The sequence below is a fragment of the Saccostrea cucullata genome, unplaced genomic scaffold, assembly GCF_032062105.1.
Source record: "Saccostrea cucullata isolate Sc308-1 unplaced genomic scaffold, CSIRO_AGI_Scuc_v1 ctg630, whole genome shotgun sequence".
NCBI lineage: Eukaryota > Metazoa > Mollusca > Bivalvia > Ostreida > Ostreidae > Saccostrea > Saccostrea cuccullata.
In genome coordinates, this window is record NW_026929377.1 from 256,758 (window position 1) to 269,974 (window position 13,217).

General features: G+C 32.8%; 1 protein-coding gene across 1 annotated transcript; it reads right to left on the reverse strand.

The window, feature by feature from the left end:
• Positions 1-36: 36 nt before the first annotated feature.
• Positions 37-8,373, reverse strand: LOC134280688 (uncharacterized). Its single transcript, XM_062763129.1, has 7 exons — positions 8,243-8,373; positions 4,162-4,304; positions 2,879-2,995; positions 2,665-2,775; positions 2,160-2,521; positions 1,789-1,950; positions 37-441 (listed from the first exon to the last, which is right to left on the reverse strand). The coding sequence occupies exons 1-7, from the start codon at positions 8,371-8,373 to the stop codon at positions 274-276; spliced, it is 1,194 nt and encodes a 397-aa protein (XP_062619113.1). The 3' UTR covers positions 37-273.
• Between the last annotated feature and the right edge of the window lie 4,844 nt (positions 8,374-13,217).

Consider the following 13,217-nt stretch of genomic DNA (forward strand, 5'->3'; position numbering starts at 1 on the left):
TATTTTACACTGTAGAAAACGGAAATATACATGTATTAGTATTGCATCACTAGCATTTAGGAAAGGCTGGATTCAGAAGTTGTACATGTATTATATTGTGTATTAGTGTCATGGTCTAATTTATAAGATCTCTGTTGATAACTAAATTTTATTGAAGTTCTTGTTTAGTATTTAAAAGCAAAACAAATTTTTCATGAATTTCGGTTATTGCTCTATATAATCTTTATTTCAATGTACAAGTGTGCATTTTTTGTTTCTCCATTTAAACATTATTCAATCTCGGGGTAGATTACACAGAATATCAGCAGCTTTTTCATAATCCGAGAGTTCATTGTAAATGTTGGCAGATAGTCGGAGATACAGCTGACCCTGTGCTTGGCATACTGCACAGTGAAGTTTGTACTTGGTCATTATGTGAAACAGCAATTCATCCCCCAGTTCCTAAAAAAGACAAGCAAATTAAATCTATAAGAACGTTTCCTCTTTGGACTTGGGGGGATCCTATAAGTATGTTTAAGGTCACAGGTAATTTTTTTTTGTTACTTAACGTAAAATACAAATTAATTGATGCAAAGCATCAAATCGACCGCTAACATATTTAACATGTCAAAAAAGTACTTTCATAATTCAAAGCATTCATGCAAGAAAAGAACAGGATATTCAAAGCTGAAATAGTGATCATTTTTATTTCAGGCCGTCTTCAAAGCAAAAAATAGACAAATATTTTTTAAAATTTGATTGAAATTTTAGTATTATGCCTGCTGTTCAATCCAATTTAATGAATAAAATATATTTTTAAATAGAAATTTTAGTGCATTTGCTAAAAATGAATTTTCTGTGAAAAAAAGTCTATGATGAATATGCATGGGTATCGGAAGCAAATCGAAAGTGGGGTGCCATGGGGGTGGGCTAATTGATTTTGGGGGGGGCTATGGTTACTAAAAAAAATGGTAAATTCCATTTTAAAATGCCTAAATAAGTTTTATATATTTGAATATAACTTGGCACACAAGTAGACTACACTAAGATACGTTAAAATCCCCCCGGATTTTGACGCCCCTTGCTATGGATATAAAAATGCTGATTTCTGGTTATTTGTCACGTGATAATGCCTGGTTTCTGCAGAGTAGGCTATGCTGCACATGGTGCGGTGCAAAAATGTATAAAAATAATCTTTGTGTCATTCGTAGCTGTGGGATTTTCACACAAGTTTTTATAGACCAATTTTTAAATTTTTTATTCACCATGCACTTTTACCACGTGCACGTCATTATTATCCGGAAAATCATAACAATTTCCTTTCGATACATACACACTCCCTGGATGGGGATTTTATTTGTAAACGCTTTTTATTTAACCATAAATTATCAATTATATGATGCAAAATGATAATGAAATTGGAACAAAATAACAACAATTAAAACTTAATTTAAAGCAAGTTTTTAAAATATTTAACTCATGATTTTATACATGTTATCATTTGAGAATTATTTTACTGAACTAATAAAATAATGAGTTTCATCTGATTTCAATGTGCACATTCTAACACAACCACAAATAGATCGGCCGCTGCTGCGGCCGATAATGACTGAAAATCTGGATCCAAGATTAGAGCTCCTTTCACATTTAATTTTTTCAATGATATGTTACATAAAATAGAAAACTGGATTAAAACTTGAATCAAGTAGTAATGAAACCATCGTAATCTACAAACAAAATTTTGGAATACCGGTTTGTAAAAAAAGAAAAAAAATCAATTCTTTCTTTAGTGACTTTATATATCCTTACATGTGTTATCTCGGTATATCCTTTATACACCGGTAATAGGACCAGTCTCATGTTGGGCGCCATCATTGATTTCGGTATGTCCGGTGTCATAGTCCCCAGTCGCTCTGCGACCATCGAGCTCGCCTTCTCCAGAAGAGGCCCGGTGTATTTGTGGATTCTTTCCTTTACAAAATAAAAGGTTTTATTTTTGAAACTCCAAAAGTAAAAACTAGACATATATTTTAGAACGCATTAACCTTTTTGTACTTGTGTTCTCTAATGTAAAATGTAAGTTAGAGTTATCTCTCTTATCAGACGGCTAATAAACCTTGAAATATATCACGTAAAAAATATTAAGATAGAACGATGCTTGGGCATAAACAAGTATGTACCATTCCTCCGATCTCTTTGTAAAATTCTAATAAATCTGGTACGATCAGATATGGTATATTGTCGCGTAATCCCTGTATGAAGTATTCCAGCTGAACACCCTTTTTATAATTGTTTGAGGTCACCAGAGGAATGCACCAATCCTGGTGTTTTTTGGAGATCCAGAGTATCGCACACCCGCGGGGTGCATATAACCATTTGTGGAAGCTCCCCGTGTAGAAATCGGCCTGTAAATCTTCCAGATTTACTTCTACATGCCCTGGGGCGTGCGCACCATCAACTAAAACGAGTACGCCTCTTTTTCTACATTCTGCTATCATTTTCTTCAAAGGGAATACAAGTGCTGTAGTGCTTGAGATGTGGTCTGAAGTGACAAGAAAAAGCAAAAATTAAATCCAAAATTTAACATAAATATTGTGATGCTTTGTAGACAGGGGCTAAAATTTTATCATGAATGTTTTAGAGATAGAACAACAATTTCAGTCAGCTAAAAGAAAATTGATGCACCTATAACGACCAGTCGTATCTTTGGGTATTTATCCAGATGGTTTGTCATACTTTCTACCACTTCACTTTCATCTCTGATTGGAAACCTGATATCAAATTGACGAAATTGTCCTCCTAAAATGTAAATCAACCAATGCATTGATACTATGGTAGAAAACACGAGTTGAAATCAGTGATTTTTTTTTTTACGTTTTTAAGTTTATGATAAACTCGCCCGCTAAAACTTCCGCTGCTTGTCGACAGGCGTTGGCTACAGCCTTATAGGTGGACACAGTCGCTAAGATCTCATCACCTGGCTGCCATGACAACGACTTCAGTACAGTGTTTACACCTTGATAAAAATGTAGCCAAAAAAAAAAATCCAAAAATAAACAAAGAAACATTAATTAAAGTGTATACAATTCAGAGACGTCTTACATATATTGATGTAAACTTGGAATACTTTGCACAAATGATTGTCCTTATTTGGAATAGATCTTAAGAACAGATGATACAAACAATTTTTTTCTTTGGACGAGACTTAATAACATGTCACAAGTTTAGAAAAGTGAAAAATTCTTAGAATTTTTTATCCTAAGAACTGGAAAATATTAGTAATATTTCAATAAAAAAACAAAAAGAGACAAATCACTTAAGGAAAGGTTTACAGGTGAAAATAAATTTCAGAATATGTTTTCTTGGTGCTAAAAGTGCAATATAAACTTTAGAAAAATATACCAAGCCAGGTTATTTTTATGAAGAAAAACAAAATGACAAAATTCATCAATATCATATAGGCTAATTTTTCCTTATAAAATTCACATGGCTTGATATACTTTTCTAAAGATTATATTACACTTTTAGCACCAATATAATATAATACATGTAATATATGTATATTTTCATCTGTGAACCTTTACTGAGTGTGTTATATCCATATTTGTAATTTTAATTAAATATTACTAATATTTTCCAAGTCTATTTCATTTTCCAGTTTTTTGGAGAAAAATTCTAAGAATTATCCACTTCTCTAAACTTGAGACATGATATTAAGTCTCCTCCAAAGAAAAAAATTGTATCATCTGTCCTTAAGGTCTGATAAAAAAATTCATTAAATGATTACAATCTTTTGACCAATTAAATTTATTAATAAATATATATCTTAAATGATATGAAAAAATATAAATATTGCGAGAGGAATTTATGCGCATAAAATTCTTAAAGACGGCAAAGCATTCATTAATTATGGAAATCATTTGAATTATGGATATGTGGAATAATAGATAGTTATAACATTGTAAATAGAATTGTTAGCGTAAGATTTGTTGCACACATTTAATTAAGGACATATACGCAACATAGTTTTGAACTGGATAGTTGACAGCTTAAGATATATCTAAAAAAATTAAGTTATATCTTATGGTTAATATGTTGACACTTTTGAGCTTAAATACTGTTCGGTATTTCCAGTAATACTGGTTTTATCGGTTTTTTTTTTTTTTAGCAAAACACTAGTACCTGTTGTGGTATTTTGTACAAAAACTAAATTTTCTGGATCCGCGCCTACAAATTTTGCTGCTGCATCTCTAGCCCTGATGTATAGCTCATACTCCTTTTGTCTGAAGAATAAGTCTGGATTGTCATTCAACTCGTCCAATAACCTGTAGATAAAATTGGAAAACAAATGGTGGTGCACATAAAACGAGGGAGATGTTTGAGGGTTTGTAATTTTATCTAGCTTGACAAGCCAAAGCCGCTTGTGTAAAAAATAGATCTAGAGGTACTCTGTGAACAATGAGCCCACTATATGATACTCCCAGCCTCCCACATGGTTATAATGGCAAAGTCTATGTTTTTTTCTCTGGGAAACGCGAAATAAGTGTCAGATCAAAAAGTAAAATAAAAGGTGCACAATGGCATTTTGTGATAAAGAAAAAGTATATAGCATTATTTTTTTTCAGCAGTATAGGAGTAGTTGTGGATAAGAGATGGGTACCCTTCGATATTAAAAAAAAGAAAAGAATGGCTGTGTCCATGTTTTGCAATTGAAAACCGAAAATATGTGTCTTTACCAAAAATCAAAATATTAGGTGCACAATGGTACTATGTAACGTAGATTCTGAAGGAGTTTCATCAAATTTCATTCATCGGTGAAAGAGAAGTTGCTGATAAGAGATATGTATATTCTCTAAAGCGAAACAGACGGACGTACAGATGAAAGGACCTTAGACCGTGTTAAATGAACAGGTTTTGACTGACAATTACTTTCTCTGATAGTGCTAATAATAACATAATTATAGACTTTGACCGCGAGACATTTGATGCCACCTGTACCTGTAAACATAATAATTATTATTCAATTACTGTATATTGACAAATAATCACGATGGTTTTAATTTCACTGTGTTCGCGATTCACCATTTTTCAGCGAAATTAAACCAAAAGCAAATGTCATCATTTGTTTTTAAAAACGTTTTAATGCTTATACAAAAATTAAATTAACTTCTAGCAGCGTGAAATTAAAACCAATTACTTTTTGAGAAATCGTGAAATTTTAACACCGTGGAATTAAAACGACTTACAGTATATCAATTGTCAATTATGTCCTTCCGTTTAGAGTACCTCGTCATTTTAATTGTCTATTTCATTGTTGTTATAAATTAGTTGTTTTATACAAGATCTTAATTTGGAAACTGGACCTTGCACTGTCCACGCTGACATCCAGATCTCGTGTAGAAATACCAAGTTTCGAACCGTTAATATATGAACGGAGTACCAACTTGTGTTTTTCTACCGATCATAGATCGATCCAACTAAATCAATTATTGTATTTGAAAATATAAATAATTTATGGAATTGAAATATACATTTATATCTTACTCATGTCACATAGAATTCATTCATTTTATTTTTCATTCATCCCAGGTGGCATTACTAGTATCTAAAATGGATATTCCCCACAGAGCCCAGCACTTTTTAGAATGCGGCATTGAAGAATGTGAAAGAAACTGTGAGTTCTACTGCAATCCTTGTCATCAAAGATTCTGCAAACAATGCAGCCAGGAACATCTGAAAAGTCCAGAGAGCAAGAACCATGAGGTGGTGCTTTACCACCAACGCAAACCACAACTTCCTGTGGAGAAATGCGAGATCCACCCCACTAAAGATGTGGACATGCTCTGTGAAGAATGCCAAGTTTCAATATGCTCTAAATGTGCCACACAGCAAATTCATCTGGGGCATGTATTTACTGATCTAGAAACAATTTATGCTGATAAATATGCAGAATTTCAAGAGGAAATCTCAAAAATTCATGAGCACTTTCTCCCTATATCACAAGGCTTACAGAAAGAAATTAAAAAAGATTCTTCAGAAATCAAAAACATTGCGAACAACATCAGAACATCCATGAAGACCGAAGGTGAGTCCCTGAAAAGTCTGGTGGACACAGTTGTATCTGAGAACATGAAGAAGTTAGACCAGATAGAGCATTCACTGTTAGAAGATTTAAATAACCAAGACAAGACCATGGATGATTGCATCATTTATCTTAATAACCTTGTCAAAAAACTCCACAGATGCCTGTCCTCTACAGAACCCCAGAAATTATTGTTTAAGAAGAAACCAAAGATCCGATCCATACCGGAGACAACAAAACCAGTCGCACCAGAATTCACTGCTGGTCAATACAGCAAAAGTGATGTCACCAAATTACTTGGTAAAATACAGGTCCCCAACGCTATAGCAGAGAAGAGAAAAATAAGGCCCATTGAAAATGTCTACAATACAGCAATGAAAACTACACATGAACAGATGAAAGAAGACAAGAAGAAATCTGACAAGAAACAAACAACGTCTCTTTCTGCCTCTGTCACCAAGGTTCGGGAGCTCAATGTACCAAGTATAATTTATAATGTAGGACATGTATCACAAGATCAATCAGACAGACTCTGGATCAGTGACAATAAGGGTAATCTTGTCCAAATAGATCTACAGGGGAATGAGAAACAGAGGATAGAAACCAGTGGATCTCGAGGTTACCACACAGTCACACAGGACGGGGATCTGATCTTTACAGACCAATACAAGAAAGTCATCTATAGGATAACACAGGATAATAAGATTACTGAATTCATTAAAACTGGAGACTGGAGACCACTCAGCATCCACTCCTCCCACATTAACGGGGACTTACTGTTGGGTATGCTGAAACTTCCACAGGCTAAAGGACTGCTAAAATTGAGTAAAAATAAAAGAGAAAGTAAAGTCACTAGGTACAACAAGACAGGAAAAGAACTACAGAAGATTAAGAAGAATAACAAAGGTCGGAAACTGTTTATAACACCAAACCACATCACAGAAAACATATAAATGGTGATATCTGTACATCCGACGTTCAAAAAGGGGCAGTGACGGTGGTGAATAAATCAGGACAGTACAGGTTCTCCTACACAGGTCAAAAGAAATGGTTCATTCCCTGTGGAATCTGTACTGATGTCCTTGGTCACATCCTGGTGTGTGATAATGACGATAGCACTGTTCACCTCCTTGATCAGGACGGCCATTTCTTGTCTCTATTATTCACACGTCATCAAGGGCTACACTATCCCCCTAGTATGTGTGTAAATGGTGAGAACAATATCTATGTGGGACAATGGCCTACCATCAAACTGATAGTGTACAAGTATCTAAGTGATTAATGTGATTCTTATTCTGCCCAAGCATATTGTACATAATTATATCAAACTTAAAAGCTATAAAGTTAATTGTTTATTAAGGTATCATTTTTATTACTAATATTATCAGTTCATTTCTTTAATTGTTACATAAAAATAAAAACGTATTGTATAGAATCACATTTATTTACTCCTACATGTATAATGCAGCATTATAAGAAACTATTACAGTGCTTTACTAAAAACTAGAGGAGCTCACTATAAATGATTAAGTGTCATATTAAAAAGTAAAATAGGAGGTGCACAGTGGCATTATGTTATAAAGAATCTTTGAAAATATTATTAAATTGTATTCGGAGGTGTAGGAGAAGCTGCGGATAAGAGATGGATACCCTTCAATATCATAGGAAAATTGGCAAAGGCCATGTTTTGCTATGGGGAACCCGAATATGTTTTCAATCCAAAAGTGAAATAAGAGATGCACAATGGCAATATGTAAAAACTTTTTGAAAGATAATCATAAACTTTCATCATTCAGTGGTGTAAGATCGAGGAGTTGTGAAAAATGGGTACCTCCAAAGACAGACGGACGGACAGACAAAACATACAGACATCCCAATCACTACGTATATACCCTCCAGCTTTTCAAGCTTGGGTATAATGACAGCTTACAGCTCATGTGAGGTAAAAATTCACACTGTGAAAATCACATTCAATTATACTGTTTAAATTGAATGTTAGAGGAGGAATTGACAAGATACGGATCTACTCCATACCCTCTCCCACCCCACTTTCAAGCAGACAGGGTTTAATATTCAATTGGATATCATTTTACGATACGGGTTAAAAGTCAGAAAATTAAAGATCAAACCAATCACACCTTATGACACGTCACAATATTTCAAAGTACGCTAAATACTTACTGTTTTTGTTTTTCACGTATTTGCAAAGGGACCGCGCCATAGGAACCATGGTTTATATAGGTAAATCCATCCTCAAAATGAAAACCTTCTTTTTTCATGGTAGCTCCAAATTCTATTGCTGATAAGTCCATTGCATTCTGAGAAAAAGATAAACTTTCTTACATCGTACAATGCCATTAGAAGTAGATGCCATGGTAAAGGGGCGAGGGTCCAGACGTATTTTGTTTAACGTCCCTGTCAAGAATTTTTCAATCAGATGGAGACGCCACCTTTTGCCGGTGGAGAGCTACAAATTTTAACCTTTACTCGGCACTTAGGGCAATTAAGTATGAGGGATCTTTTTCGTGTCAGCACCAATTGTTACACGGAAACTTGGTTTATATGGTCGCATCTGAAGGACTGGTTTCCAAGTCCAACGGTGGGATTCGAACCCGCGACGTAAAATTCAACTCCTTACTTAGCGACTCTGGAGTAGACGTTCCATCTACCGCGCCATGCAGACGACCAGACTGAGAAAATTTTGGTCAGTTAATAAAATTATTTTTAAAGTGAATACTTTAAAGAAACTCTCTTAAAAAGTTAAATTAAAAAGTTATAAACCACGAGGCTATATGCTCTCCTTTAAACTTTTCTTAAGAAATAATAGTACTCACATATCCAAATAACATTTGCAAAGGATTACTTTGCATGGAATACATCTTACTTACAGTTTTTCAAGTATGTATGTCTTGAGGTGTATTGTGCCCAAAGTCGATGAACTGTTGTTTTCTAATCACTAGGATAATACAATCCTTGACTCACTTTTGGGTCAAAGGAGAAGTTTTGATAAAGTACATGTATCTTTAAAAATGTGTTTTTGGAAATTTTTCTTGTTGAAAAATAGAAATTATTTTCTTTAAAAATGCCTGGAATTTCTCTCTCTCTCTCTCTCTCTCTCTCTCTTAATATAGATCGGAACTAAAGGGATCCAACAGAACAAGTTCATATCAGGTTAAAATAGATATCAAAATGACTTATTCAAAGCTGTATGGGTAGTTTTCCGGTCATTTCAAAATACGTCGAGCTGTATCTTTTTCTTTTGCAAAGAGATGAATCACGTATTAATTGTGCATTTACAACTTTTGAGCAGGCAAGAGGTCAAAATTTTACATGTGTCAAGAAAACCCGCTATAATTAGTACAATTCTTTTGCCAACTTTTAATTATTATCCTTTCTGTTGATTTTGGAGTTGGTCAATTTAGGGGATATACATGTATCAAGCTAAATCGTGTGCAATTCTGTTTGTCAACTTTTAGTGAGTAATTATTATTATTATTATTATTATTATTATTATTATTAGTGAGTTAGTTCTGTGTGACACGTGACATGATATACATCTGGATCTATGTCGAATGCTGCCTTGACTTTGCGAGGAGATGCTCCGCCTTGCGATGCCTTTGTCTTTAGTGTATTTTATAGGAGCTTGAATTTACCACTGCAAGACATATACCCTGAGATCTCTTCCTTCAAAACGGTCCCTTGGAAGAGACCGTATAAACCGTGGTCCCGTGTCTCAGTAGGTGTTGGAACGAAAAAGACCCTCCCTCTTCTCAATAGCCCTAAGTGCCGAGTAAAGGACAAATTTGTAGCTCTCCAACGGCAAGTGGTGGCGTCTCCATATGAGTGAAAAATTCTCGAGAGGGACGTTAAACAACAATCAATCAATCAATCAATCAATCTTCCTTCAAAATCAAACTTCAGTCTCTAATATTCTCAAAAATCAAATTGAATTTAAATTACAACACATACGTTCATAATGGAATTACCACACATACTTTCATAATGGAATTCCTAAACTGCATAAAATTCCTTGCTAACAAAGATACAAAGAGAATTTCTGTACATGTTCTAACAAGCATCTCTTTTAAACTAATAAATATTAACAGCAGTGAAGGAGAAACTTCAGGAGTACTGTAAAATAATATATTCGAGGAGTGGTTTAATTCAATTAAATAGCTCCACTAAATCAAAACTTATGGACAAGGTTAAAGTTTTCGCGGACAAACAGGCAGACACAGAGACAGACAGAAGCACGAACATGACAAAAACTATATGGTCCACGAAACGTCGTTTATGGGGGGCATAAAAACGTTGTTGGTAGCCTAATAAACATGATGACGTCAGCTTTTCTATCGACAACTTTCTTAGCATGCGCATCTGCATTTATAAGGAATAAGTTATCTGTGACCAAATTTATTCTAATAATACAGGTATCTGAAGTGTATAGTTCAATTAGAATTACTTATAATTGATAGAAAAAACTATATTTCCATTAAATTGAAAATTTTAATAAATTATGCACATTTACAATATACTTTTTTAATTACCCCATTCCTAGATCTCTCTTAAATTGTTTTATTTATTAAAAAAAATTATTAAATTCCTTAAGATACATGTTATTGTTAACCCATCTCTAATTTTGGTGATGCGATCAAGGAAAATGAAATTTAATGTGCTTGAATTTCACTGGCTTTTATAAACACTTTTTCCCCAATGTTGAATCAAGTATTCAGTTCTGAAGCTACAGTGTTTCCAATTTTTATCGTTACTAGAACGCATTAAAAATGTCACTTTCCTTCTCAGATACACTTTTACGATCAAAGATCATCAACATGTGGTGTTCTCACGGTCCTAATCTCTGCTGACTAGACTTCCGTGTAGGTGAACAATCTGAAGTTACTTATTTTTTATAATAAAAAATACCCCTTAGCTAAATAAGAAACGTCAGGTAATAGGTAGGGGTGTATTTTTTCTTTTATTAAAAGAAAAATAAGGAAAGTCAGATGCCTTTCGTCTAACTTCTGTTTAGACACAAATAAAGTTTGCCATCACCATGGTTCAAATAAATAGCAGATATGTTTCAATGCATACGTCTGAAATGAAATGTTAATTTTCAAAAACACATTTATGGATACCTGAATAAGTTATAACTTCCTTATTAAAAACAAGACATAACATTCAGTAGAGGAATAGAAGAGGTAACTTATTTAATAAAATAAATGACAGAATAATCAAACAAGACATAAGATAAAGCACAACATATGACAAAATAACCAAACAAGTAATATGTTTAAGTAAACAGCAAATAATACAAAGCAAAGCATACTAAACATAGATCACAAACGATTATGCAATATTTGTAAAAATATGTGATGTACATGACAGCACAAACCTAGTTTACTTACAAAAATAGGATTAATGCTGGATTGTAAAAATATATAATTTTATTTTGATTCTTGGTTTTATGCCAAAAAAATTTAATACAAAACATCAGTTTATTGCATATAATTGCAAGGTTTTGCACACGAATAACAAGTTTTAGACTATTAATGACAACTTCTCGAATATAAATCTCATTTTGGCAATGGATCAAAAGACATATGAATAATTCAAAATAAGTTGTTGCAGACAAATAACAAGTTTTAAAGTATGAAGGAACAACTTTTTTTTGAATATAAATAAGATTTCGCATATGAATGCTGCATATAATTAATTTATGGATAATAAGTTATCTGTGCACCAAAATCTATATTCTAATGATATCTGAGGTTTAATAAAAATTACTTACAATTGTAAAAATATGTTCCATCACAAACTATTTCAAATAACTTGAAAATCGTAATTATAATTACCCACAAAATTACAATTAATTTTTTTTCATTACCCCATTGCCAGCTAGATCTTTCTTCGAAGTTTTTTCTTCAAAATGTCATTTTTTCAATTAAATTGTTTTATTTATAAAATATGAAATTCATCAAGACACATGTTTTTTAACCTATGTCTAATTTTGGTGATGCCATCACGGAAAATGAAATTTGATGTACCTGAATTTCATAGACTTTTTCTGAAACATTTTTTTCAATGTTTAATCAAGTATTCAATTGAGAAGCTACAGTGTTTCCAATTTTTATCGTTATTAGAACGCATTCAGATACACTTATACGATCAAAGATCATGAACGTGTTGTGTTCTCACGGTCAAAATCTTTGCAGTCTAGACTTCCGTGTAGGTGAACAATCTGAACTATACGTCCAACACACAGGCACCTGACGTTACTTACCCGGGGTATTTTTCTTTTAATAAAAAAAAAATACCCCTTACCTAAGCAAGAAACGTCAGGTAATAGGTAGAAATATATTTTTTTATTAAAAGAAAAACAAGTAACATCAGGTGCCTGCGGTCTAACATCTGTTTGGACACAATTATCATTTTTCCATCACCATGGTTCCTATAAGCAGTTGAAATGTTTCAGTGCATGCATCTAAAATAAAATGCTAATTTTCAAAAACACATTTTAGTACATGTATTTGTTCCTGCATTTATTAGTAATATGACAGCACAAGAATAGTTTACTTACGAGAATAGGACTAATGCTGGATTGTAAAAAAAATATTACTTATATTTTGATTCTTGGTTTTATGCAAAAAAATTAATATATAAGACATCAGTTTATTGCATACAATTGCAAGGTTTTGCACACAAATAACTGTTTTAGACTATTAATGACAACTTCTCGAATATAAATCTCATTTTGGCAATGGATCACAAGACAAATAAATAATACAAGATGCGTTGTTGCAGACAAAAAACAAGTTTTAAAGTATGAAGTAACAACTTTTTTTTTGAATATAAATCATAGAATTTCGCATATGAATAACAATATTGTCAATAATAATATTAGTAATCATACGTTTTCAAATAAAATCACAAAAAAGGAATATGAGTCACAAATTTTCGAATATATAAATGACCATATGTTGAATATTATTTTTTTTATCAACTATAACACAATATCTTTATCTCTGAACAATGCCAGCAACAAAAAAGCAAGTGAAAATAAGAAAACTGTAATATTGTAATTTTTTTTATTTACTTTGTGGTAGTAAATACAAAAATTACAATATAACAAAACACAATTCTTTAATGTGGCGTTTAT